This window comes from Tauraco erythrolophus, chromosome 4 (assembly GCF_009769465.1).
Source record: "Tauraco erythrolophus isolate bTauEry1 chromosome 4, bTauEry1.pri, whole genome shotgun sequence".
Classification (NCBI taxonomy): Eukaryota; Metazoa; Chordata; class Aves; order Musophagiformes; family Musophagidae; genus Tauraco; species Tauraco erythrolophus.
This window is the reverse complement of record NC_141468.1, coordinates 3,811,915-3,832,210: the sequence shown is the minus strand read 5'-3', so window position 1 is coordinate 3,832,210 and position 20,296 is coordinate 3,811,915. Positions and strand designations below refer to the sequence as shown.

Below are 20,296 nucleotides of genomic sequence, written 5' to 3'. Positions count from 1 at the left end.
GCAGGTAGGTTTGAAAATTCTTCTGCTCTGTCCCTAAAGCAGACTAGAGGCTTGCTTTAATAAAGCAGCATCAATTCTGCTGCGTTATGTATTGCTCAGATACAAAGGAAGAATCCTTCCCTCTGTCAGAGCAAGATGCCCTGCTTACATCTTGAGTTGCCTGGTGCTACTAAAGTAGAAATAGTTGTATGGATTTGAGGCTGCTATGCTCGATTCAAGCTTCCCCACTCCCACTGCCTGGAAGTCTGTGGTCTCTTCCCCGTGTCTATCCTCCTCTTTGAGTATTTGCTGGTATGTAGTTTAGGTGGCAATGCCTGGGAATGCCAGACGTGTGTCCTGGGTGTGCACCCTCAGCAAGTTTGCAGATGACACCAAGTTGTGTGGTGTTGTGGACACGCTGGAGGGAAGGGATGCCATCCAGAGGGACCTCGACAGGCTGGAGAGGTGGGCCCGTACCAACCTCATGAAGTTTAACCAGGCCAAGTGCAAGGTCCTACATCTGGGTCATGGCAATCCCAGGCACAAATACAGACTGGGCGGAGAATGGATCGAGAGCAGCCCTGAGGAGAAGGACTTGGGAGTACTGGTGGACGAGAAGCTCAATATGAGCCGGCAATGTGCTCTTGCGGCCCAGAAGGCCAACCGCGTCCTGGGCTGCATCAAGAGGAGCGTGGCCAGCAGGTTAAGGGAGGTGATTCTCCCCCTCTACTCTGCCCTCGTGAGACCTCACTTGGAGTATTGCGTCCAGTTCTGGAGTCCCCAACACAAGAAGGACATGGACCAGTTGGAGAGGGTCCAGAGGAGGGCCACGAAGATGATAAGAGGGCTGGAGCACCTTTCCTATGAGGACAGGCTGAAAGAGTTGGGGCTGTTCAGCCTGGAGAAGAGGAGGCTCCGGGGTGACCTTATAGCGGTCTTCCAGTACCTCAAGGGGGCCTACAAGAAAGATGGGGAGAGGCTGTTCAGGAGGGCCAGTTGTGATAGGACAGGGGGTAATGGTTTTAAAATAGAGGGAGGTAGATTCAGGTTGGATATTAGGAAAAAATTTTTTACCATGAGAGTTGTAGAACACTGGAACAGGTTGCCCAGAGAGGTGGTGGATGCTCCATCCCTGGAGACGTTCAAGGCCCGGTTGGATGAGGCCCTGAGCAACCTGATCTAGTTGGAGATATCCCTGTTCCTTGCAGGGGGGTTGGACTAGATGACCTTTGAAGGTCCCTTCCAGCCCTAACCATTCTATGATTCTATGATTCTACTCTGCTCTCATGAGACCCCATCTGGAATACTGCGTTCAGCTCTGGAGTCCCCAGCACAAGAAGGACATGGAGCTGCTGGGCTGGGTCCAGAGGAGGCCATGAAGATGATTTGAGGGCTGGAGCACCTTTGCTATGAAGACAGGCTGAGAGAGTTGGGGCTGTGCAGCCTGGAGAAGAGAAGGCTCCGGGGTGATCTTCTAGCAGCCTTCCAGTACTTAAAGGGGGCCTACAGGAAAGCTGGAGAGGGACTTTTTCCAAGGGGATGTAGTGACAGGACAAGGGGCAATGGCTTTAAACTGAAAGAGGGGAGACTTAGATTAGATCTAAGGAAGAAATTTTTCACTGTGAGGGTGGTGAGGCAGTGGACCAGGTTGCCCAGAGAAGTTGTATATGCCCCATCCCTGGAAGTGTTCAAGGCCAGGTTGGATGAGGCTTTGAGCAACCTGGTGTAGTGGAGGGTTTCCCTGCCCATGGCAGGGGGGTTGGAACTAGATGATCTTTGAGGTCCCTTCCAACTCAAATCATTCTATGATTCTATGGTTGGATCTCTGCACACATGGTGGAAAACTAACCCTCCTCACAAAATCTGAATTGACAAATAGAGCAGAAGGTGTGATACTGGTTGGGGAACAGAGTGAAGTCTGATTTGAAAAAGCAAACAAACAACAAAACTCCACAAAACCAAACAATCCCCTCAACCAAACTACTAATTTTTCCTTATACCATAGGAGAAAAGTTGCAAACTTGAGAAGAACTATGAAAACTTATTTTTTTGACATTACCAGCGGCAGATGCATTTATGCATTAAGAAATATTCCTTTAAAAATACAGAAACTTCCTATAAAAATATGTGTATAGTTCTGTAACAAGCCATAAGACTAAAAAATGATAGTCATTCTGAGTCTAGACAGTGATGGAGCCTTTCTTTAATCTGAGCTGCAGTTTTAAATCAAGATGAAAAATAAGTTTGGCACACTGTTCGTGTACTCCTGCGTTATCACGGTTGCTCTCGGACTCTGGGGATGCTCACGGTTTGCTCTGTATGATTGTGCCCCTCTTTCAGTCCTTACATGCCATTTAATTCTGCCAGCTTGATTTAGGTAACTTCCAAAATCTGAGTTTTCATCAGATTCATTCAGGTTTGCTATTAAATTTCATCAGAGACAACAAAGCCTTTACAGGCAGGCATGACGTTTTGGCAAGGCCCCAGTAGGATACTTCACTGGTGCCAAATCTTTTATTTTTCTCGGCTATCAATGAAGCTGTTGTGGTAATGTGGGTTTTGTGAGCTGTGAGAATTTATGTGCACAAAGGGACCTGCTCTTTGCAGGGAACACTGGGAGCCCTGAGTCCAGGAGGAAGGGTAATTAAAGTTAATGAACCAGGGTAACCTTTCCATGGTGATGACCACTATCCTGATGGTAGGTAAGGGTCAGGTACTATTCCCATTTTATAATCGCACTTCTAACTCTGCTCTTTAATTGGTGTTGGATTAAAAATTGGCCATTGCTTTCATAATAGAACTGGTTTGTGGATTTTAAAGGAGTTTTTCAAAGCTCTACAAGTCTTCTGTGGCTTGTTCTTCTTGGACTTGACTTTGTGTTTTGTTTTAATGCAGTCTAAAAAAGAAGTATTTTTGGCACTTGAGACCAGATAGCGATGTTTCTGTAACGGGAGCAGCTTAGTTATCTCTCTGTGTCAGAACAGAGACTTCTTCCTTAAATCCGTCCCGTGTTCAGAGGCTTCATCTAGTTTTACATCAAGTCTGAGAAGCCTTTTGACCTTGGTGTTCATGGAGCAGTTGTGGGTTTCAGGTAGCAGGCTCTAAAGACGGGCCTGAAACACTGACCTAACTCTTCTACTTACTTGCTTTTGCGGTGTCAGGTAAGTTACTTTATGCAAGAACTTCCCTTGAAGAGGATTTAATAATGGAAATAAATTTTCCTGTGTAAAGGAATAGACTAAGCAGAAAAGCTTTGCTGCTGCTGTCTCAGAATCCTTCTAATCTATACATCTTGCACCAAATGGGGTGCAGGCTGAGATGTCATCGATAGACTAAAGTGCACAGCATCCAAAGTGTTAAAAATTTTTATTTGTCTTTCTTGAATTTTAATCAGAAGTCTGGGGATTTGATTACCTCTTACATATATATAGAAATAGAAAATGTCTCCTTGAGAACTGTCTGTCTATCAATCCTAAAAATTTTCATTACTAAACCAAACTGCGTTTCTTTATCCTGATGACTGGTCCCATTGAAAAAGGAGCAGTGCTTTAAGTAATTTGGTTTCCCTTCTGATTGTCTGTCTGTCACAGATGTTTTGTAGGTATTAGCTGATTTAACGGCATTGTCTTCTTAAAATTGACATATTCTTCCTTTTTTTTAATAGAAACTGTTTATTTGTTTGGTGGCTGGGACGGAACTCAGGATCTGGCTGACTTCTGGGCATACAGTGTGAAAGAAAACCAGTGGACCTGTATATCCAGGGATACTGAAAAAGAGGTAAGTTCTGTGGATGCCCATGTTGTTGTCAATATATGAATTGTTGGATGGAAAAATGCCACGCTTCTGAAGTGCTTGTGTTGATGTGTAGTGCGCAGCGAGAGCCACAGAATTTAAGACCTTCAAGTTCTGAAGACTTTTGAAAATGCTTACGTTGGGAAAATGTGAGATGGATGCGAATTTGAAGTGTTAAGATTGCTGGAGGGGAAAGGTTTATTTCTCAAGAGCAGACTGATGGGCCAAAAATCATTTCAGTGAGTAGAATGTGAGTTAAATAATTTGATAGGACCGAACAACCAGACTGACTAGTAAACATTTCAGACTTGATGCTGGTGTTGAGCTTCAGAAACAAATAGTTTATTTTTTTTAGCTTCTGTCAAAAATATGAGTAGAAAAGGACGACTAACAGGCGGAAATCTAGAGGACAGGGGTAACTGCCAGAGGCCACGCAATCCCGAGAGCTTTCGTGGTATTCATCTGAGCCATTTTCCTTGGCCTGTTTTGCTCAGTATTTGACGTATGAAACCTCTGAAATGAATGTAGCTTGGGTTATAGGAGGTAACAAAAAAAAGTCCAAGACCTTTGGCTTGTGTAATTCATTTTACTGTATACTGTGAAATGTTCAAGTTCCATATGGTTACTGTGTTTCGAGTTCGCTATTTGTTTGTCAGGGCATAACTTCAGGAAATGCGTGCAGCTGCTTCTTGAAGGTAGGAAAAGTTTGAGATTCCACCACTTTTTGATAAATTCAGGAGTTGATTTCCCCAACTATTGGAAAAAAGTATAAAAACATCTTTCTTACATTTATATTTTTCCAGTTTCTTGTCATAGTTTATTATGTGAGCTTCCGTACCAGATTAAATAACACTTTAATATTGCTGTTTTTTTCCTGGCAGAGGTGGTGTTTAGAGGTTTTAATCAAGTAGGACAAATAGCCTGAGCTGAAAAAAAAACCATCTCACAGTAAGGCGCTTCCTGTAGCCTTCAAATCTTGGTGTGTCATGCACTTACTGCTTATAACATCCTTTGCAAAATGGGCAGTGACAGAACTGAACGCGATATTCCGGTATCTATCATAGTAGAGCTGTAGAAAGGTAAAATTATTCTTGCATTTCATATCCTTGTAAGCTTTTTTTACTCATATTGTAAGTGTTGTTTTTACTCTTAGCCCTTTCATCGCTGCGCAGAGCGCTGTACTGCTCATGGCTGCCTGCGTATTTAGTGATGTGACACTGAATCACACAGAATCACAGAATGTCAGGGATTGGAAGGGACCTCAAAGGATCATCTAGTCCAATCCCCCTGCCGGAGCAGGACCACCTAGATCAGATCACACAAGAACGCGTCCAGGCAGGTTTTGAACATCTCCAGAGAAGGAGACTCCACAACCTCCCTGGGCAGCCTGTTCCAGTGTTCTGTCACCCTTACTGGGAAGAAGTTCTTCCTCATGTTTAAGTGGAACCTCTTATGTTCCAGCTTACATCCATTTCCCCTTGTCCTATCATTGGATGCCAGTGAGCGGAGCCTGGCTCCATCCTCATGACAGTCACCCTTTCCATATTTATAAACATTAATGAGGAAGTGGGATTCTCTTTCTGAAGTGGGATTTAGTCTTTCAGGGTCGGATGCTGTAGGCAGGGCTTGTGTTGCTTCTGTTTGTCTTGAACCATGGGTTTTACTTGGAGAAACATTCACTATTTACCGATGAGTAACCTCCTTAAGATGAGGAATGGGGGCCATGTGACGTAATAACACGAGGAAATTGGGACTCTTCTATCCACTGTATGGATAACAGTGGATAAACAGCTAGACTTTCCTTTCCTTTGTCTCCCTTTATGAAGAGACTGGGAAAGTGAAGAACAGTGATAGAAAAGGAGGGAAAAGAATTTCAGCTGTCTCTCTTCTTTCCCTTTTCTTCTTGCTTTGTAGCCACTCAGTGTGCACGTTTGTCTAACTCAGGATGCGGTGAAACGGGACCTTCCTGTCAGAAAGGGATTACCGTGTTTTCTTTCTGCACAAACCAGCGTGGGTAGTTCTGGTGTTTAAGGGATTAATTTCCCTTCTTGCTGGGATCCTGCTGCATCCAGTTGAGCTTCTGTAAAGCTTGGGAGGCCTGGCTGGGATGCAAGGCATCAGCAGTGCCAGGAGCAGCGTATGTTTTCTCTTCAAGTTCCTCATGCCTGACTCTAGCAGGGTGATGCTGGGATGGAGAAAAAAGGGATTTTTAGAGGACGGCGGTGGAGGGGATGCAGTAGAAGAGTTGTGGGTTGATACAATAAAGTGGCTATAAAGGGATTTTGGAGGAAAAAAAATTACAGGGTGCAATGGAAGGTCAGGAAGTTCAAATGGAAGATGGGAAGGTCTTGGGCTGAGATGAAGCAAGATAGGGGAATTTAAAAAAAAAAAAGAATGAGTTGAATGTGTGGGGAATTTCAGAGAGATGTACAGTAGAGGAAAGTGTGAAGAAATGTGTGTGACACTAGAAATGGAGCTCTAGAGTTCTAGAGGAGCTCTCAGCATGGATATAGTCTGCAGTGGAGTTCAGAAGAAGACCTGCCGAGGCAAAGCCTAGAGTTTTGGTGACTTACTGAGTTAGTGAACCGGCGGCTGCTGTACTTGCAGTGTGTGTGTTTTTTTTTTTTCTGAAGAGATCTGGATGAAACCTGATCTAGAAATGAAAAGGTCAATCTCAAATGTTGAGAAGTAAATTCAAAAACAAAGACTCCAGATGTTTCTCTAATAGGGACATCAACTGTTCACAAACAGTTTGCTAAAAGGAAATGTCTGTTGACATGGAGTTTTAAAAAATACTCAGAGCAGATTCCAGTAAAACTTAGTCTTGTTTTTGTGTTGTATTGTTCTGGTTCTACTTCTAGCTGTTTGCTTCTAATTAATCAGTGACAGTGGTTAAATTAGCCACTCGATAATTAATCTTGGACAAGAGCAAAATATGGTAAAAGTTGCATCTTACCCAGTGTTATCGTCGAGATAACACACAGTAACGCTTTTGAGATAAAGAACTGGTAGTTTCTGTTGCAAATGCATTATGGAAAGGTGGTGTGCCCTTTTTGGTTAACTCTTACTGCTGTTTTCCAAAACTTGCCAGTGAGTTGGAGAAATGTCTCTTTGTCGCCTGAAGTTGCATTTGTGATTTTTAACAGTTCGACTACCAAAGCTAATTTTCCATAGTCCTTTTTGCATCAGCAAAAAGTGCTCACAGCGCTGCTGGAGTAGCTGATCACTTAAGTCTTAAAAAGAAGGTCCAGAGGACCTGCTTGCAGCATTGGGCTGAACCTCCAGCGTACGTATCGCAGCTGCTGATAGGCAGGCAGACCTGAATTAGAACTTCCCCACCATCCCTTCAGTGTATGGATCCGGCAAGGCTCCTGCTGTCCTTGTCAAATCATCCTCCTCCAAGCCTACATCCTTCCAAGGACATGCGCCATGGAGCAGCTCATGACCTTTGAACTATACCCACAGCTTAGAATCATAGAATGGTTTGGGTTGGAAGGGACCTCAAAGATCATCCAGTTCCAACCCCCTGCCATGTTCAAAGCCAACCTGGCCTTGAACACTTCCAGGGATGGGGCATCCACAACTTCTCTGGGCAACTTGTGTCCTTCTGTCTCCTCTGTGGAGTATTTGAGGACGCAACAGCTCTCACAAATCAGTTGACATGAGGCGCAGGCAAAATACGTTTAGTCGAAGAACCTTTAAGGGTTTTTACCCTGAACCAAGTGGGACGTTCTGACAAATGCTGTTATTTCCAGGGTTTATTAGTGGTTGTAGATTAGTAGACTTTTCCAGGATTTGGGAATAAACAGTTTTGAAAAAAGAAACCTTGTCATTCCTTGGGCATTTTGATCCTAGGCCAATGTCAATTAATAGAGAAACTTAATGTGTGTGTTTTGATGTCTAATATTTATAGTTTCCAAGCAGCAACTTTCTCTTTTGAAGACTAATTTAGTGAAATTCAGTACAGGAGGACATTTTAAGTGAGCTGTAGGAAAGACTTCGCTTGGTTTAAGTGGTAGTTATGTGGATTTTTAAATAGGGTCAAAATACTGAGGGATGTTGATGCCTCTGGAGGTTTGATAAATGAGAATAAAGAAGCAGGATAGTTGGCATATTTCGTGTGTCACTAGTATTACTGTACCTCGTTTTAGTATTTCCTAGATTCAGTGAGAAGAGTTACAGAATCTTCCTTCAAACAGTGTGTTACTACACAAATTGGTAGTTTCTGTGGTGCGTATTTGTAAATATGGTTGACTTCTCCTCATTTTGGCTTTTTAAAAGGAAAATCCTGCTCACAAATCAGCCTTGTGAAGGACGTGGAAATTGTGTAAATGGGTTAGGCTTAGGTGACACTGTGTTTCTCAAAAACTTCTGAAGTGTTTCTTGCCAAAGGTAGAAGTGAAGGTCTTGTCATGGGTTAACTGGTTGAGAGGATAAATTGTTTCTCAGAAGGAAGGAAAATGCAGATCAACAGGCTACTGTTCAGTAGGTTCAAAATGATCTGGAGAATCGGTGGATTGTAAGGTGACAGTTTGCTGCTAACACAAGTGCTTTTCCAGGATACTGAAAGTAAGAAGCTGGCAAGTGTAGAAAGATCTCATAATAATGAGAGGCAGGGTGAATTTCATCTGCTATTGTATTTCCAGTTAAATTTTCTAAGATATCTGCCTGCATTTCTTTATGTTTGTTGACATGGATGAATTTACCCAAAGCTTCCAACATCATATTACCACACAAGTGTTTTATGCTTTTTTTTTAATCTATGTAAAGCTTTTACCCTATGCTGTTTTAAGTGTAGGAACTGAACTAATCTCAAATATTGACTCTTTACCACAGATGGTGATACAGTTTGGAAGACGCTTTAACTTGAGGTTTTTTTGTTTCAAATGCTGTGATGTTTATGGACTTGAGATCTAATACACTGAATCTGCCATGTCCTACTTCTGAGTAGTTCCAGTTGTACAGATGCTCAGTCGTACGAGATGCCTGGTGCTGCAAAAGCACATAGGGAGAAAGCAGCTGTCCCCAAAAACCTGCAATATAAACTTGGATGCTGCAGATATACCTCTGAGCCAACTTCCTAAATAGTGTAAATGCCTACAAAAGTAGGGACAAAGAAGGCAGATGCTGAAGTGAACCAAATAGAAGTATTTGTATTTGGTAGAAGTATAGAAGTATTCTAGGCTGATCCTAAATATCACACGCTAATGTTCTCTTTTCCTCCCTGCTTAGTACCATAATGGTTTTAAAATGTTCTAGCCAGTCTTCTTTCTCCAAAATGTTAAGAGATTTTCATGTATGCCTGACTGACTTCTCCAGTGATTTCCACATAGGCAGCCTAAACCAAAAAGACCTTGCTGTGGGAGCAGTACCTCTTTTTTTTTTGTTTGTTTGTTTTTTTAATAAACTTTTTTTGAAAGGTTTTCAGTGTTTAAAGGTAGCTTCTTATTTGCTTAGGCTACCTCGTGTGCCTAAGGAGCTCTGTGCTCCTAACCCTTGTTTAGCTGACTTTTTGAACTTTGACATTTTTTAAAGAAAATATCATCCATGTTTTAAAATAGTTCTGGATCTTAAGTTATTCAATTCCATCACTAGGTGCCTGTAGTTCTTGCTTCCAGCATAAAAATAAAGCGCAGAAAACCAGCCAGACTTCAGTTATTCCTAACACCAGATGTTTCAATGTGTGGAGGTCCCTTTCCTCCACACAGTCATGTTGAAGTCAGTCTCATAAAGGGATTACTTAAATAAATGCATTATGCACTGTGTTCTGAAGGCTGCAAAACTTTGGCAGTCCCAAAACTTGTGTGTGCCAGTCTTCGGATTATATGTGGATTTCCAAACCATCATAAAGCCTTCAGCTGCAAAGGGTGCAGCTTGTAAACTGCTTTTACTCCTTGAATTTTGTTGATTTGTGGCGTTCGTGTTCCGATAAAAATCACCACTTTAACTTTAGCTTATGATGAGTTTACTGCTCTGATCTCTGATCTGGAATGCAGCTTTATTTTATTTATATGACTTTATTAGAAAGTTATTGCATCATCCAGTTCCCTGTAAATTGCAGATGAGGCAGTGTGCAGAGGCACGCTAGGGTGGCTGTGAATGCGTCTCCGGGAAGATGACACATTATTCAACTGCTTAAAGTATTCCAGAGTTTTCAGGTAAGGATTTAGTGAAGCATTGGATATTGGTATAAGGAGCGCTGATTTATATCCTTTTTTGGGGTTTTAAAACACAGAAATACACACCTGTAAGACAAGAGCCAGATGGAATCCCTGGAACTCTGCGTATCACAATGTATGGATGGGGAAAAAGGATTTTTAAGAAAGAGTATGTCAGGGTAGAAGGTGGGAGAAAAGCTTATTCTCTTGCCAGCAAGGTGAAAGTAGCTTCACATCCCAGTCAACTTCGCCTTGGGAGTAGAGCAGTCTCTTATTTCAGCTAGGCTGTGAAAGACTTCCGTTACAGTAACACTCCTCAAGCTGTGCAAATACAGAAATCCCTGAAGAAATATCAGTTATCCCAGTATGGTAACATGGGGGAAACATTCTCAAGTAGTATCATAGCGAAATCCTTAGCTAAATTGTCTGGATAATTACATGCTTGAAAATGTGGTGAGTTTTTGTGGACGTTGCTGCTAATAATGTATTTCTGCCACTGGGTTTCGGAGGTAATTAGGACTTAAGCTTTCTGGACTGTCTCAAGAGCATATACTGGCGGAATGGATAGTGCCTTGATATGTTGAGCTCTCAGAGCTTGGTGTATTCAATAGGACTTAATCCGTGAATTTTTCAGGTCATGTATGTGATGGAGATTTTGATACTGGGATTCAGGAACTGTTGGGTTCCGGTCCTTGCGTTGCCCCATGCATGCTCTGCCTTGAAAAGCTCCTCCACATGTGGTTGCTGCCATGCACTATGCTTACTCTTCTTAATATATGGAAGAGAAGGGTTTAGCATGGTGCTCCAGTGAAAATACTTAATTATTTCTTGGCCGATTTTCTCCTGTATAGATTGTTGCCAAATTGGAGATGCCTTGTTTCTGAAATCATGACACAGCAGAGACTAGCTGTGTGCTGCGCTTCCAGTGGCAATTGATGCGGGTCCTGCAGCTGGATAACTAAATTATGTTCTGAGAATAGCCAAACGGTGATGTAAACGAAAATTTCAGAAATTACATCTTTGCTCATCTGTCACTTAGTTCAAAAGAAGGCATGACAGTTTCTGTATATTTTTTTTCCCCCCCTCTGGCCATGTTGCTATAATAGCTAACAGAGGAAGCCTGCATTAAACTGTACTTAGTATCTGTATTCCTCGGATGCCAATCCCATAGCTGTGGGTTAGCCTGAGGGGAAGAAATTATACAGCCACTTTTATGACTTTCTAACGCCTCTGGGTACAAACTACTCCTTTGTCATCTAAGACTGTCTTCACTTTCTCAGAAACATCTGAGAGCCTGTGGCTGCCAAAGTGTTTATTCTTATAATTTCATGTTTATCTATCACCACCTTTTCAAGGACAATTAATTACAAAAAAACCTCAACTCTTCAAAAAATTCTAGCCTTGCTGCATCCTCATCTGTGTGGATAAATAGTCCATAAATGACTACTTAAATTTTTTTCAGCCCTGTTGATCTGCAAGTGTGACTGTAGCTAAGCCGAATAGCTTGCATCTATGGAAAAATCTCTCTTGGCTGGACCTCTCTAGTCATTGTTACTGGTAATGAGAGGACAGCGTGAACTTACGATGCGTGCAAATATGACCTCATTCAACATCCTGCAATTGTTAATGGGGTTAGTTAAATTCGGCACACGAGGGATGTTGTCCTGAGGGCCCATCCCAGAGCTGGTGAAAGCTCTGGTTCTGTGGTGGGTCTTCTGCTGTATTTCGTCACCGTTACTGAAAGCGAAGCTGAACAGTTGATGTCTACCAAAGCAGCGATTTACTTGTTCAAATTGAAGGAGCTATGATTTTAGTCACATTTCAAAGTTTGAGTAGCGCTCGGTTTGCAGGTATATTGTGCCTTTTGTTAGAAATAGCACAGTTCTGGCCTTTCACTTCAACGTTGTCTTGTACAGGGTGTTACTTCAGTGCTCCTCTTGTTTGCATTTGTAAGCTGGATCACGTAGGCTGACTTTTGACTGTAAACTAGAGCCTAGACAAGACCTTCATACACGTTCTTGTAACCTGCTTCACAGAAATGAATTATTTCACACTATTTGCATGCTTGAAGCTCTGAGTTTGTTTTTTTTTTTTTTCCTCTCTCTGCTTTTCCACATGCTTGCCTAGAAATTCTCTTGGTCATAGGACGCTTTGGTTTACTGCAACATGAGATCCATGGTGTTATGCATTACTGGAAGGCCTTGATGATACCTTGGTGTGAGAGCAAGCCAAGTGAGAGCACGTAGCTCAGAAATGACCCAGGAATGTGGCTTCCTGCACTGGCAGTAATGCAGGCATTGGTTGCCAGAGTGGTTTCTGTGCTGTAGGTAAGCTCATGCAGCACAGCTGTGAAAAGCAGAGCATTGGTGTTTTGGAAAGTTCACAAGTCAGTTCATAGGGCACACTTTATTTCGTTAGAGGTGCGTTAATCAGGATTCATCAGAAGCCAATAGATCATGTGCTTGTTCATTCCTTTATGAAAATACTCTGGAATTAGTTGTTTCTGCAAGCAGGCCCGCTGGGAGACTAATTTTTAACAGGTGATCTCATGGGAGTAGAACATTAAGCATCTGTTCGTTTTCATAGCAGTGTTCATGTGATGCACTGAGCCTGGGCTCATCTGTGCTGTGGTGAAACCTCCCTGATCCCTTAAGGATGGAGCAAACAGTCTGAGTAAAGTCCTCCGTAGGACTGGAAGGGATGAGCCTCTCGTGGGTCATCAGATCCAGTCCATTGCTGTCATAAGGATCATGTCGTATGATCTTTGAGCTTAATCATTTGACTTATAAGCTCATTGAACTGTCTTTCAAAAATAGCACACCAGTCCATTTGTTTTTTACGTCTGGTCTAGGCAGGGAAAGTCTCTTTAGGGAAGGCCGAGCTTGAGGCCATGAAGCTCAATATGAGCCGGCAATGTGCTCTTGTGGCCCAGAAGGCCAACCGCATCCTGGGCTGCATCAAGAGGAGCGTGGCCAGCAGGTCGAGGGAGGGGATTCTCCCCCTCTACTCTGCCCTCGTGAGACCTCACTTGGAGTATTGCGTCCAGTTCTGGAGCCCCCAACATAAGAAGGACATGGACCAGTTGGAGAGGGTCCAGAGGAGGGTCACGAAGATAAGAGGGCTGGAGCACCTTTCCTATGAGGACAGGCTGAAAGAGTTGGGGCTGTTCAGCCTGGAGAAGAGGAGGCTCCGGGGTGACCTTATAGTGGTCTTCCAGTACCTTAAGGGGGCCTACAAGAAAGATGGGGAGAGGCTGTTCAGGAGGGCCTGTTGTGATAGGACAAGGGGTAATGGTTTTAAAATAGAGGGAGGTAGATTCAGGTTGGATATTAGGAAAAAATTTTTTACCATGAGAGTGGTAGAACACTGGAACAGGTTGCCCAGAGAGGTGGTGGATGCTCCATCCCTGGAGACGTTCAAGGCCCGGTTGGACGAGGCCCTGAGCAACCTGATCTAGTTGGAGATATCCCTGTTCCTTGCAGGGGGGTTGGACTAGATGACCTTTGAAGGTCCCTTCCAGCCCTAACCATTCTATGATTCTAAGTATCGACAGCAAGAAAACAGGACTATCCCAAACGTGTGCGTGCTTTTAGGAAGGAAAAAAGCTTCGGCCTGTTTAATTTTCTTTTCATTTTCCCACCTTAAACAGATGAATCAGAACTATGTGCTCAAAGCTGCCTCTGACTTTAATCTGCTCCGTCATGGCTGAGTCAGACGCCCAGGAAGGACTTTGCCACTAAATCTCTTTAGTTGCGTTGCTACTGGAAGGTGCTGGTAAGCAGATCAGCCATAGCTCAGACACTGTCAGCCGCCTGACCGAGGGAGGTCTTCCCTGTCACAGCTGTGGCAAGACTTCCTACCAGTCAGTTATTGGCAAATACTTGTCAGAAACTTTTTGATATCCGACCCTAAACGTCGTGAGACGTTTAACTGCTTTGTGTGGAAAACGGCGTAGGCGCGTGGCTTTCCAATACTGGTCCTGGGGACTTGTAAGCATCACGATTCTTAGCTGTGTTCTGATCTATTTAATAGGCTTCCCAAAATATTTGTTGGCAGAACACATTTAACTTGCATGCTTGCAAAGAATAGTCTTTACAGCTGGTACAGCAGCTGTAAAAGTAAGTTGGAATATCTGTTATTTTTCATAAACAGTGGCAGGAATATCTTAGCGTGGAAACGCGGCGCTGCTGACCTGGTGTAACTGTTAGCTTATGTGCTGCTTGAAGCTTTTACTTAAGGTGAACTCGCAGAGTAATTGGGTGAATGGAGTGTTCACTCGGGATCCAGGATATGTTTTTTGGAGCTAGATTCCCATCTTGTGCTCCTTGAAACACTTGAGATCCTAGTTTAATCCTTCGCTGCATCTACCCCGTGTGACAGTCAAAGGTTTTTAAGAATAGTGCTAGAGCTGTCAAGTCTTGGACATCAAATTACACGTGTAGCCCTGATTTCCGCCATCCTACGGAGTAAGAAAAACTAGCTGGGATATGCTATTTATGGGAGGGTCTTGCATGCTTAAACCCTTACAGACGGCGCACACCCCTAGCCGTGTGCCTGTGCTGGGCTGTTCTGGCCACGAGCGCTGTCGTGATGCTCTTGTGCGACTGAATGTGCCAGACCCTGCTTCCTCTCATGACCTGTTGCTCCTGGCATGTGGTCAGTGATGGCAAGGGTGTTAGAAGCAATACATCCTCCTCCGTTCATTTTGCTTTGTGTTTTGGGCTGATGGGCAATACTACTGCTCTACGCTACCGTAAAAACACAATCGATTCCATTCTTTTGTTAGGTTGCTGGCACCCCTAGGTTATGAGGAACTTAAAATGCCTTCTGTGAGCAACCTCTATGGGACAAAAGTGTTTTATTTTGTGTATGGCCATAGTTGTTGCTCTTGCTGAATGTAGTACTCATCTAGAGTAAAGCAAATCGTTCTGAGCTACACCTCAACTTAAACATTTTGGGAGTACGCGTTAGCTGAAGACTGGCATTGATAAAGCACTAACAAGCTCTAATCTTAAAAAGCGTATAGACTTGAAAGAAGGCCAAGAATAATATGCATTTCCTTTCTTTTTCAAGATTGTGGAGAACTTTCCCTTTTTTTTGGGGGGGAGGGGAGGATGGGGGTGGGGTGGAGGAGGAAATGAATTATACTCTGAAACTGGGAAATGAGAGCAATTAATCTCTGCAGTTGTGTGTAGGCAGGAGGGACTATTTGTTGCATGACAGCCTTCTCTCAGGACTGGAAACAAAGTAGGTTGTTTGTGTCTTTTTATGTCCTCGTCCTAGTTTGCTTTAGGACAAGAGCATTTACCTCATGACGCTTATTTTTGAACTTTATACTGGAGGCAGTGTTCGCATTCCATTCAGTCTTTTACAGCGCTGAGAAGGGAGAATTAGTCAGCTGTTCTTTGTTTTTATTTCCCGGACTCTTGAACAGGGTCCAGGCTTGCTCCTGAGGTTTCTCATCTGGATCAGGCTGAATAAAACAGATTTTCTTGCAACTGAAAACCCTTTATTTGCAAAAGGTTATGATAACCAAAAGAAGCCAAGCTCCCCCAGTTTTTGCCTGGAGGGTGGGATGAGGGCTGGAACTAGCTTCGTGCGGTCCCGTTCACATTAAAGTGGGTTCGTAGGACATTTATTTAAAAACAAAACAAAAAATGAAAGCCATCATGTTTGTGCCTTAGCAGAGCATGCCAGGATGCTGTTGCTAAGATGATGCATGCTGATTCTGGCATAAATAGTTATTTGAGCAGACCCTACCCTAAGGAGTTGAGTCCCAATCCTTTCTCTCCTGTATAGGAACAAATCAATTATTCTGAGGAGGCAGTGTTGTCTCTCGGTGCTGTTGTGTTGCTTTTTGAAAACGTTTTGTAAGTTAGTCCTTAAGTGGGATAATTGCTTTCAGCATTTGCAAGTTAAATGAAGAAAGCTCTAATTAGATTTTATAAAATGGCTTAGCATGTTGAGAAGGCTTTTCATAAAGTATACTGTGTATTCACTTGGCGTTGCACAATCGAGTTTCGTGTAGCATTGATGAAACCAAAAAATCTTATTTGGCCTTCGTCGCTCCTGGATGCTTAAAGGGTTGAAAGCCTGTCTTAGGTACTCCAAGTTATACATGCTCTCTTCCTTTCCCGACCATCCCACTGCCATCAAGGCATTTATCTGTATTTTAGAGTCTGGACGAGTTGCATCAAGACCAGCCTGCTTGAGGAAGGGTGGTAGAGTAAGGCATAGAAGCTTGGTATTTTGTCGCGCTCTGAAACGGGGCCGTGGCACGCACTGTTTAATCCGTCTCAGCCGTTCTTATGCCGTGCTAATTGTACGGTGGTTCTGGGTGGCAGAGAGCCGTTTTGTTCAGGTTACTCTTAGCTCCGTGTGGGCACTTATTGAGTTCCACAGAAACTGAACAGTGCCCGTGCTCAGTAATCTTTGGTATTGTTGGACGTCCTGGAGGTTAGAAATGTGATATGCTAATGCTTTACTATTGCCTCGCAGCCTTGGCATAAGCAGAGGGACTGGCCAGCGCAGCGTAACACATTGCTTGCCATCTGAATAACATCTTAGCCTGGTCACAAGCTGCTTTCACGTGTGGTTTCTGCAGTGTGTGTGCCAGGAGCTTCCTGATGAGAATTGGAAAGTGTCCCCAAAGCCGGTGTTTGTTCAGATCGTTTGGGCGCTGTTGCTGAACATGACGTACTGGAGTCTGTTTTAACTAAGATGCGCTCTGTTTGGGAAGTGATACCTCTACTGAATTGGTCAATCAGTTCTTGAAGCTTCACCTGCAAAAATGTAGATCCCACATGCCAACAACTTTGAAGACAGTTCAATGAAACTAGATCTGAAGAAAAGTACTTAATGAGAATCATAGAATGGTTTGGGTTGGAAGGGACCTCAAAGATCATCTAGTTCCAACCCCCCTGCCATGGGCAGGGACACCCTCCACTACACCAGGTTGCCCAGAGCCTCATTCAACCTGGCCTTGAACACAGAAGTCTTGCATTGATTTGTTACGAGTTCAAATAACCACAGAAGCAAATAACAGTTTTGACCACTTTTCATTTATTTGCCTTCTGCTCTGCTCGAGAAGACTTGGGCTTGTTTAATCTTTTTGTGTGGTTATCAGTGTGCAGGTGAAACCGTCTTTATTATCTGCAAATGTATTTGGGAACAGCAGTATGTTTAGAGGAGCAGCAAGTACAATAGATACTTTTTGTGTGTCTGCAGTTTATCTTTGGCGATAAGGCCCAAATTTGAATAAGGGTATAGAGATCTCTAGTAAGATCCACTCACCTTGGGACGTTAACTCATGGATCGTCTGCCAACCTACATCCTGGCAGGAGGGGACAAAAGGCATTTCTCCTGCTCTCTAACCATGCTTGATCTCTTCAACCATAGGTTAGTCTCATGTCTGTTGTGGTCAATTTTTCTCACTTGTTGCTTACAAGGGGTCAAGTTCTTTGAGATCAAGAAACTCTTCCCCGTTTGGATTCAATGGGTCACTTTCTCCATGACGAGTTGTGGCAGCGTGTGGTTTGTCTGAACAACAGGCTTGCTGTTGTGACCGCATGAAGTACACATCTTTGGATGAACGTTCGTAACCGCCCACGGGCTCTTGATTCACTTCACCACATGTGCCTTGAAGTGTTTTATTCATTTTCAGTGTCTGCCAATACCTGTCTTATTAAATGGACTTTGTGTCCCCCTTTGAAGTACGTACATACTACAAGGACTTCGTAGTAGTAGCCCTCACGTGAACACAGACTGAGACCTTTCCCCTCTTCTACCTCAAATGTCAAACCAGTGTGTACCACCGTTTAATGGAGTTATTTACTCATATTGGTAAACACGTAGACTAAATGGGAAACATTCAGCAGGTTTCATGTGATCTTTTAAGTGGAATGCAGAGATAACTCCAGTTTTCGTTGAGAAAAGATTGTGAATTCGGTGAAGTTATTCTTTATTACAAGAAATAGTTTATGCTGTGGCAGGCTCTGCATGTTGGTAGAGTTGAAGTTCTTAAGTGAACTTGAGGTGATGAAGTTTCTGTGCCTGTATAGATGAAATGATCAAACTTAATCTAATAGCCCTTTAAAAAAGCAGATATTACTGTGTGAGACGTGACCAGTACATAATTCAAGAAAGATTATATTCTTCTTGAACTATTTTCTCTTTTTAACATAGTTTTAGGAGTTGAAATTTGTTATGTTGTACGTTTAGCCAGTGTAGCAACTGTGCTGTTGATGCCAGTGGCTTGAAACTGGTGTGGTAGGTGTTGAGTGTCTCAGCCTCATGTCTGTACTCAGACAAAATTCAGTTGATGATGCAGCTGTTCAAGGAAAGGCAGGTCTGGAAATTGCTAAATTGGAGATTTATTCCTGAAAGTACCAAATACATTATTTGAGCGAATTTGGTAGGATTTACTTTAGTCTGTAGCGCATACAGAGGTGAGGGAGAGGGGAAGACACTTAAATTGGCAGGTTCAATTAAAAAACTACAATGGACCAGACAAAGAGAGGAGAGTCAGGAAGCACAGGTAGGTCTTAGTGTTTCATCCACAAGACAGCTGTGCCAAGGCAAATGTGTGCTCTTTGGCAGGGGAATAATGGCTTATCCTTAAGTGTTCCAGCTGCATAACTAGATATCAACTTTGTCTACTGGGATTACTTTCTTATGAATCAGAAGCAACCTTTGTGAATGCTCAAATTGGTACTTTTCATGCAAAGAAACTACCCTTTGTGTTTGGAACAGAGTCCTTAAAAATACAAATCAATATCTTCCAAGGAACAAGATAAGTATGTTGCTGCTTTCTCTGTCAGCTTCTTCCATATGACCAAAGGCAATGAATGAACTTTTGCTGCATTTCAGGATTTTAATGCTAATGTTTCACTTCTATCAGTATTTTTTTTTTCAGAAAAGAAAATGATCTTAATTATCATGAAATAACTAATCCTCAAAGCTGTAATTACTGCTGATGTAATGCTTCATGTTTACAAACTACAAACAATTCAGTTCACCTCTTCAGATTGTAGTTTGAGTTACTGTGAGCAGTTCCCTGTAACTCTTCTTTAAACAAGAAATGGAACTTTATAACATGAGTAGTGAAATTTTAACTACAAAAACGTGATGGTTTCTTTCATGTTTTATCCAACTTGGTGAAATATAGTCCATCAGTGTATTTTAAGTTTCAGGAATAATTTCAGTACAGTTTTTTACACGAAACGGTACAATTACAAAGATTTGTTTTCTGTAAAGGCAGTATTTGATAGCACGTATTGTGTTGATTATTTGGTGGCATGACTACTTTTCTTTATCTGTAATTCTTGTTATAAACAGTGATTTACGTTACATCTTTGCCTAATTGCATATTCTTTATTTTTCAATAGATTTTAACGGATTTTTTTTCTTTCATACTTCAGTATTCCGTACATCTTACCTTTTTTTGTCTCTTGAAATGTTACCGGTTTTCATGTTGGTTTCCATACTCTCAAAGTTAGCTAGCCAGCCTTGTACTGGCATCCTCATTTATGAAGTGCCAAAATTTTACAAACTAGAGCCAAATAAACTATAGATTTTACCTATAAGCATGATGCTATTTTTTTCTTTTTCTTTTATCTAACCTTTTGCAAATAAGGCTTTGTATGTCTTGATCTCTAGTATTTTGGAGTACAGGAATATAACTGTCATGCTTCAAGATGAGTGTACGAAGACTCTCCAATAAATGAGATTTGGGAAGCAGCAAGGACACTGCCCAGTACTGCATAGCATCGTCACAATGTCATTGAATAAATTACTCTGTGATTTAAGTTAAGCACTCCTGGATGGATAAGCACAGAATAATTTGACAGGGGCTTTCTGTGTTTCTCTTGAAGATCAGAACTTAACGATGGTTTTGCTTACCGTGGGAAACTTTCTTGTTGTTGGAGGCTGGAACGGCCATATCTGTTTGTGAAGGACAGGGAGTGCTTTTGTTACCTTCAAAGACCCATTACGGGATATGATTGCTTGTGGGAGTGTCTGGTTATGATCTGTTAGAAAACAGCCTATTAATAAAACAGAGGCTCTTGTATTAGAGCACTTCTTAATCTTCTTCCTATGTAGTTATTTATAGGCTGTGACATCTTAATTTCTCTCTCATGTGCATCAACTTCTGTTATTTTAGAAGTTCAAGTAGCTTTCGCACTCTTCTGAGAATCACTCCTGGAGGAAACAGTCTGTTTTCTAAGGAATCTTACAAAAAGGCTTCAGGTCATAAGTCAGTTGTAAAAAAATGTGTTAAGGTTTTTGCAGGTGTCGTTCTGAAGGACAAAGAGGTTATGGAATGTCCTGTTATATAGATACTTGAATATCAGTCCTCTATTTATCTG

At 42.4% G+C, this 20,296-nt stretch overlaps 1 protein-coding gene across 1 annotated transcript in view; it reads left to right on the top strand.

Annotated features, from left to right (window-relative positions):
• The window catches only part of MKLN1 (muskelin 1), a 106,833-nt gene that overhangs the window by 54,109 nt on the left and 32,428 nt on the right, over window positions 1-20,296 (top strand). The window contains exon 9 of the mRNA XM_086609758.1: window positions 3,644-3,756. Coding sequence (XP_086465884.1) covers window positions 3,644-3,756 — 113 coding nt within the window. The remainder of the gene's footprint in view (window positions 1-3,643; window positions 3,757-20,296) is intronic.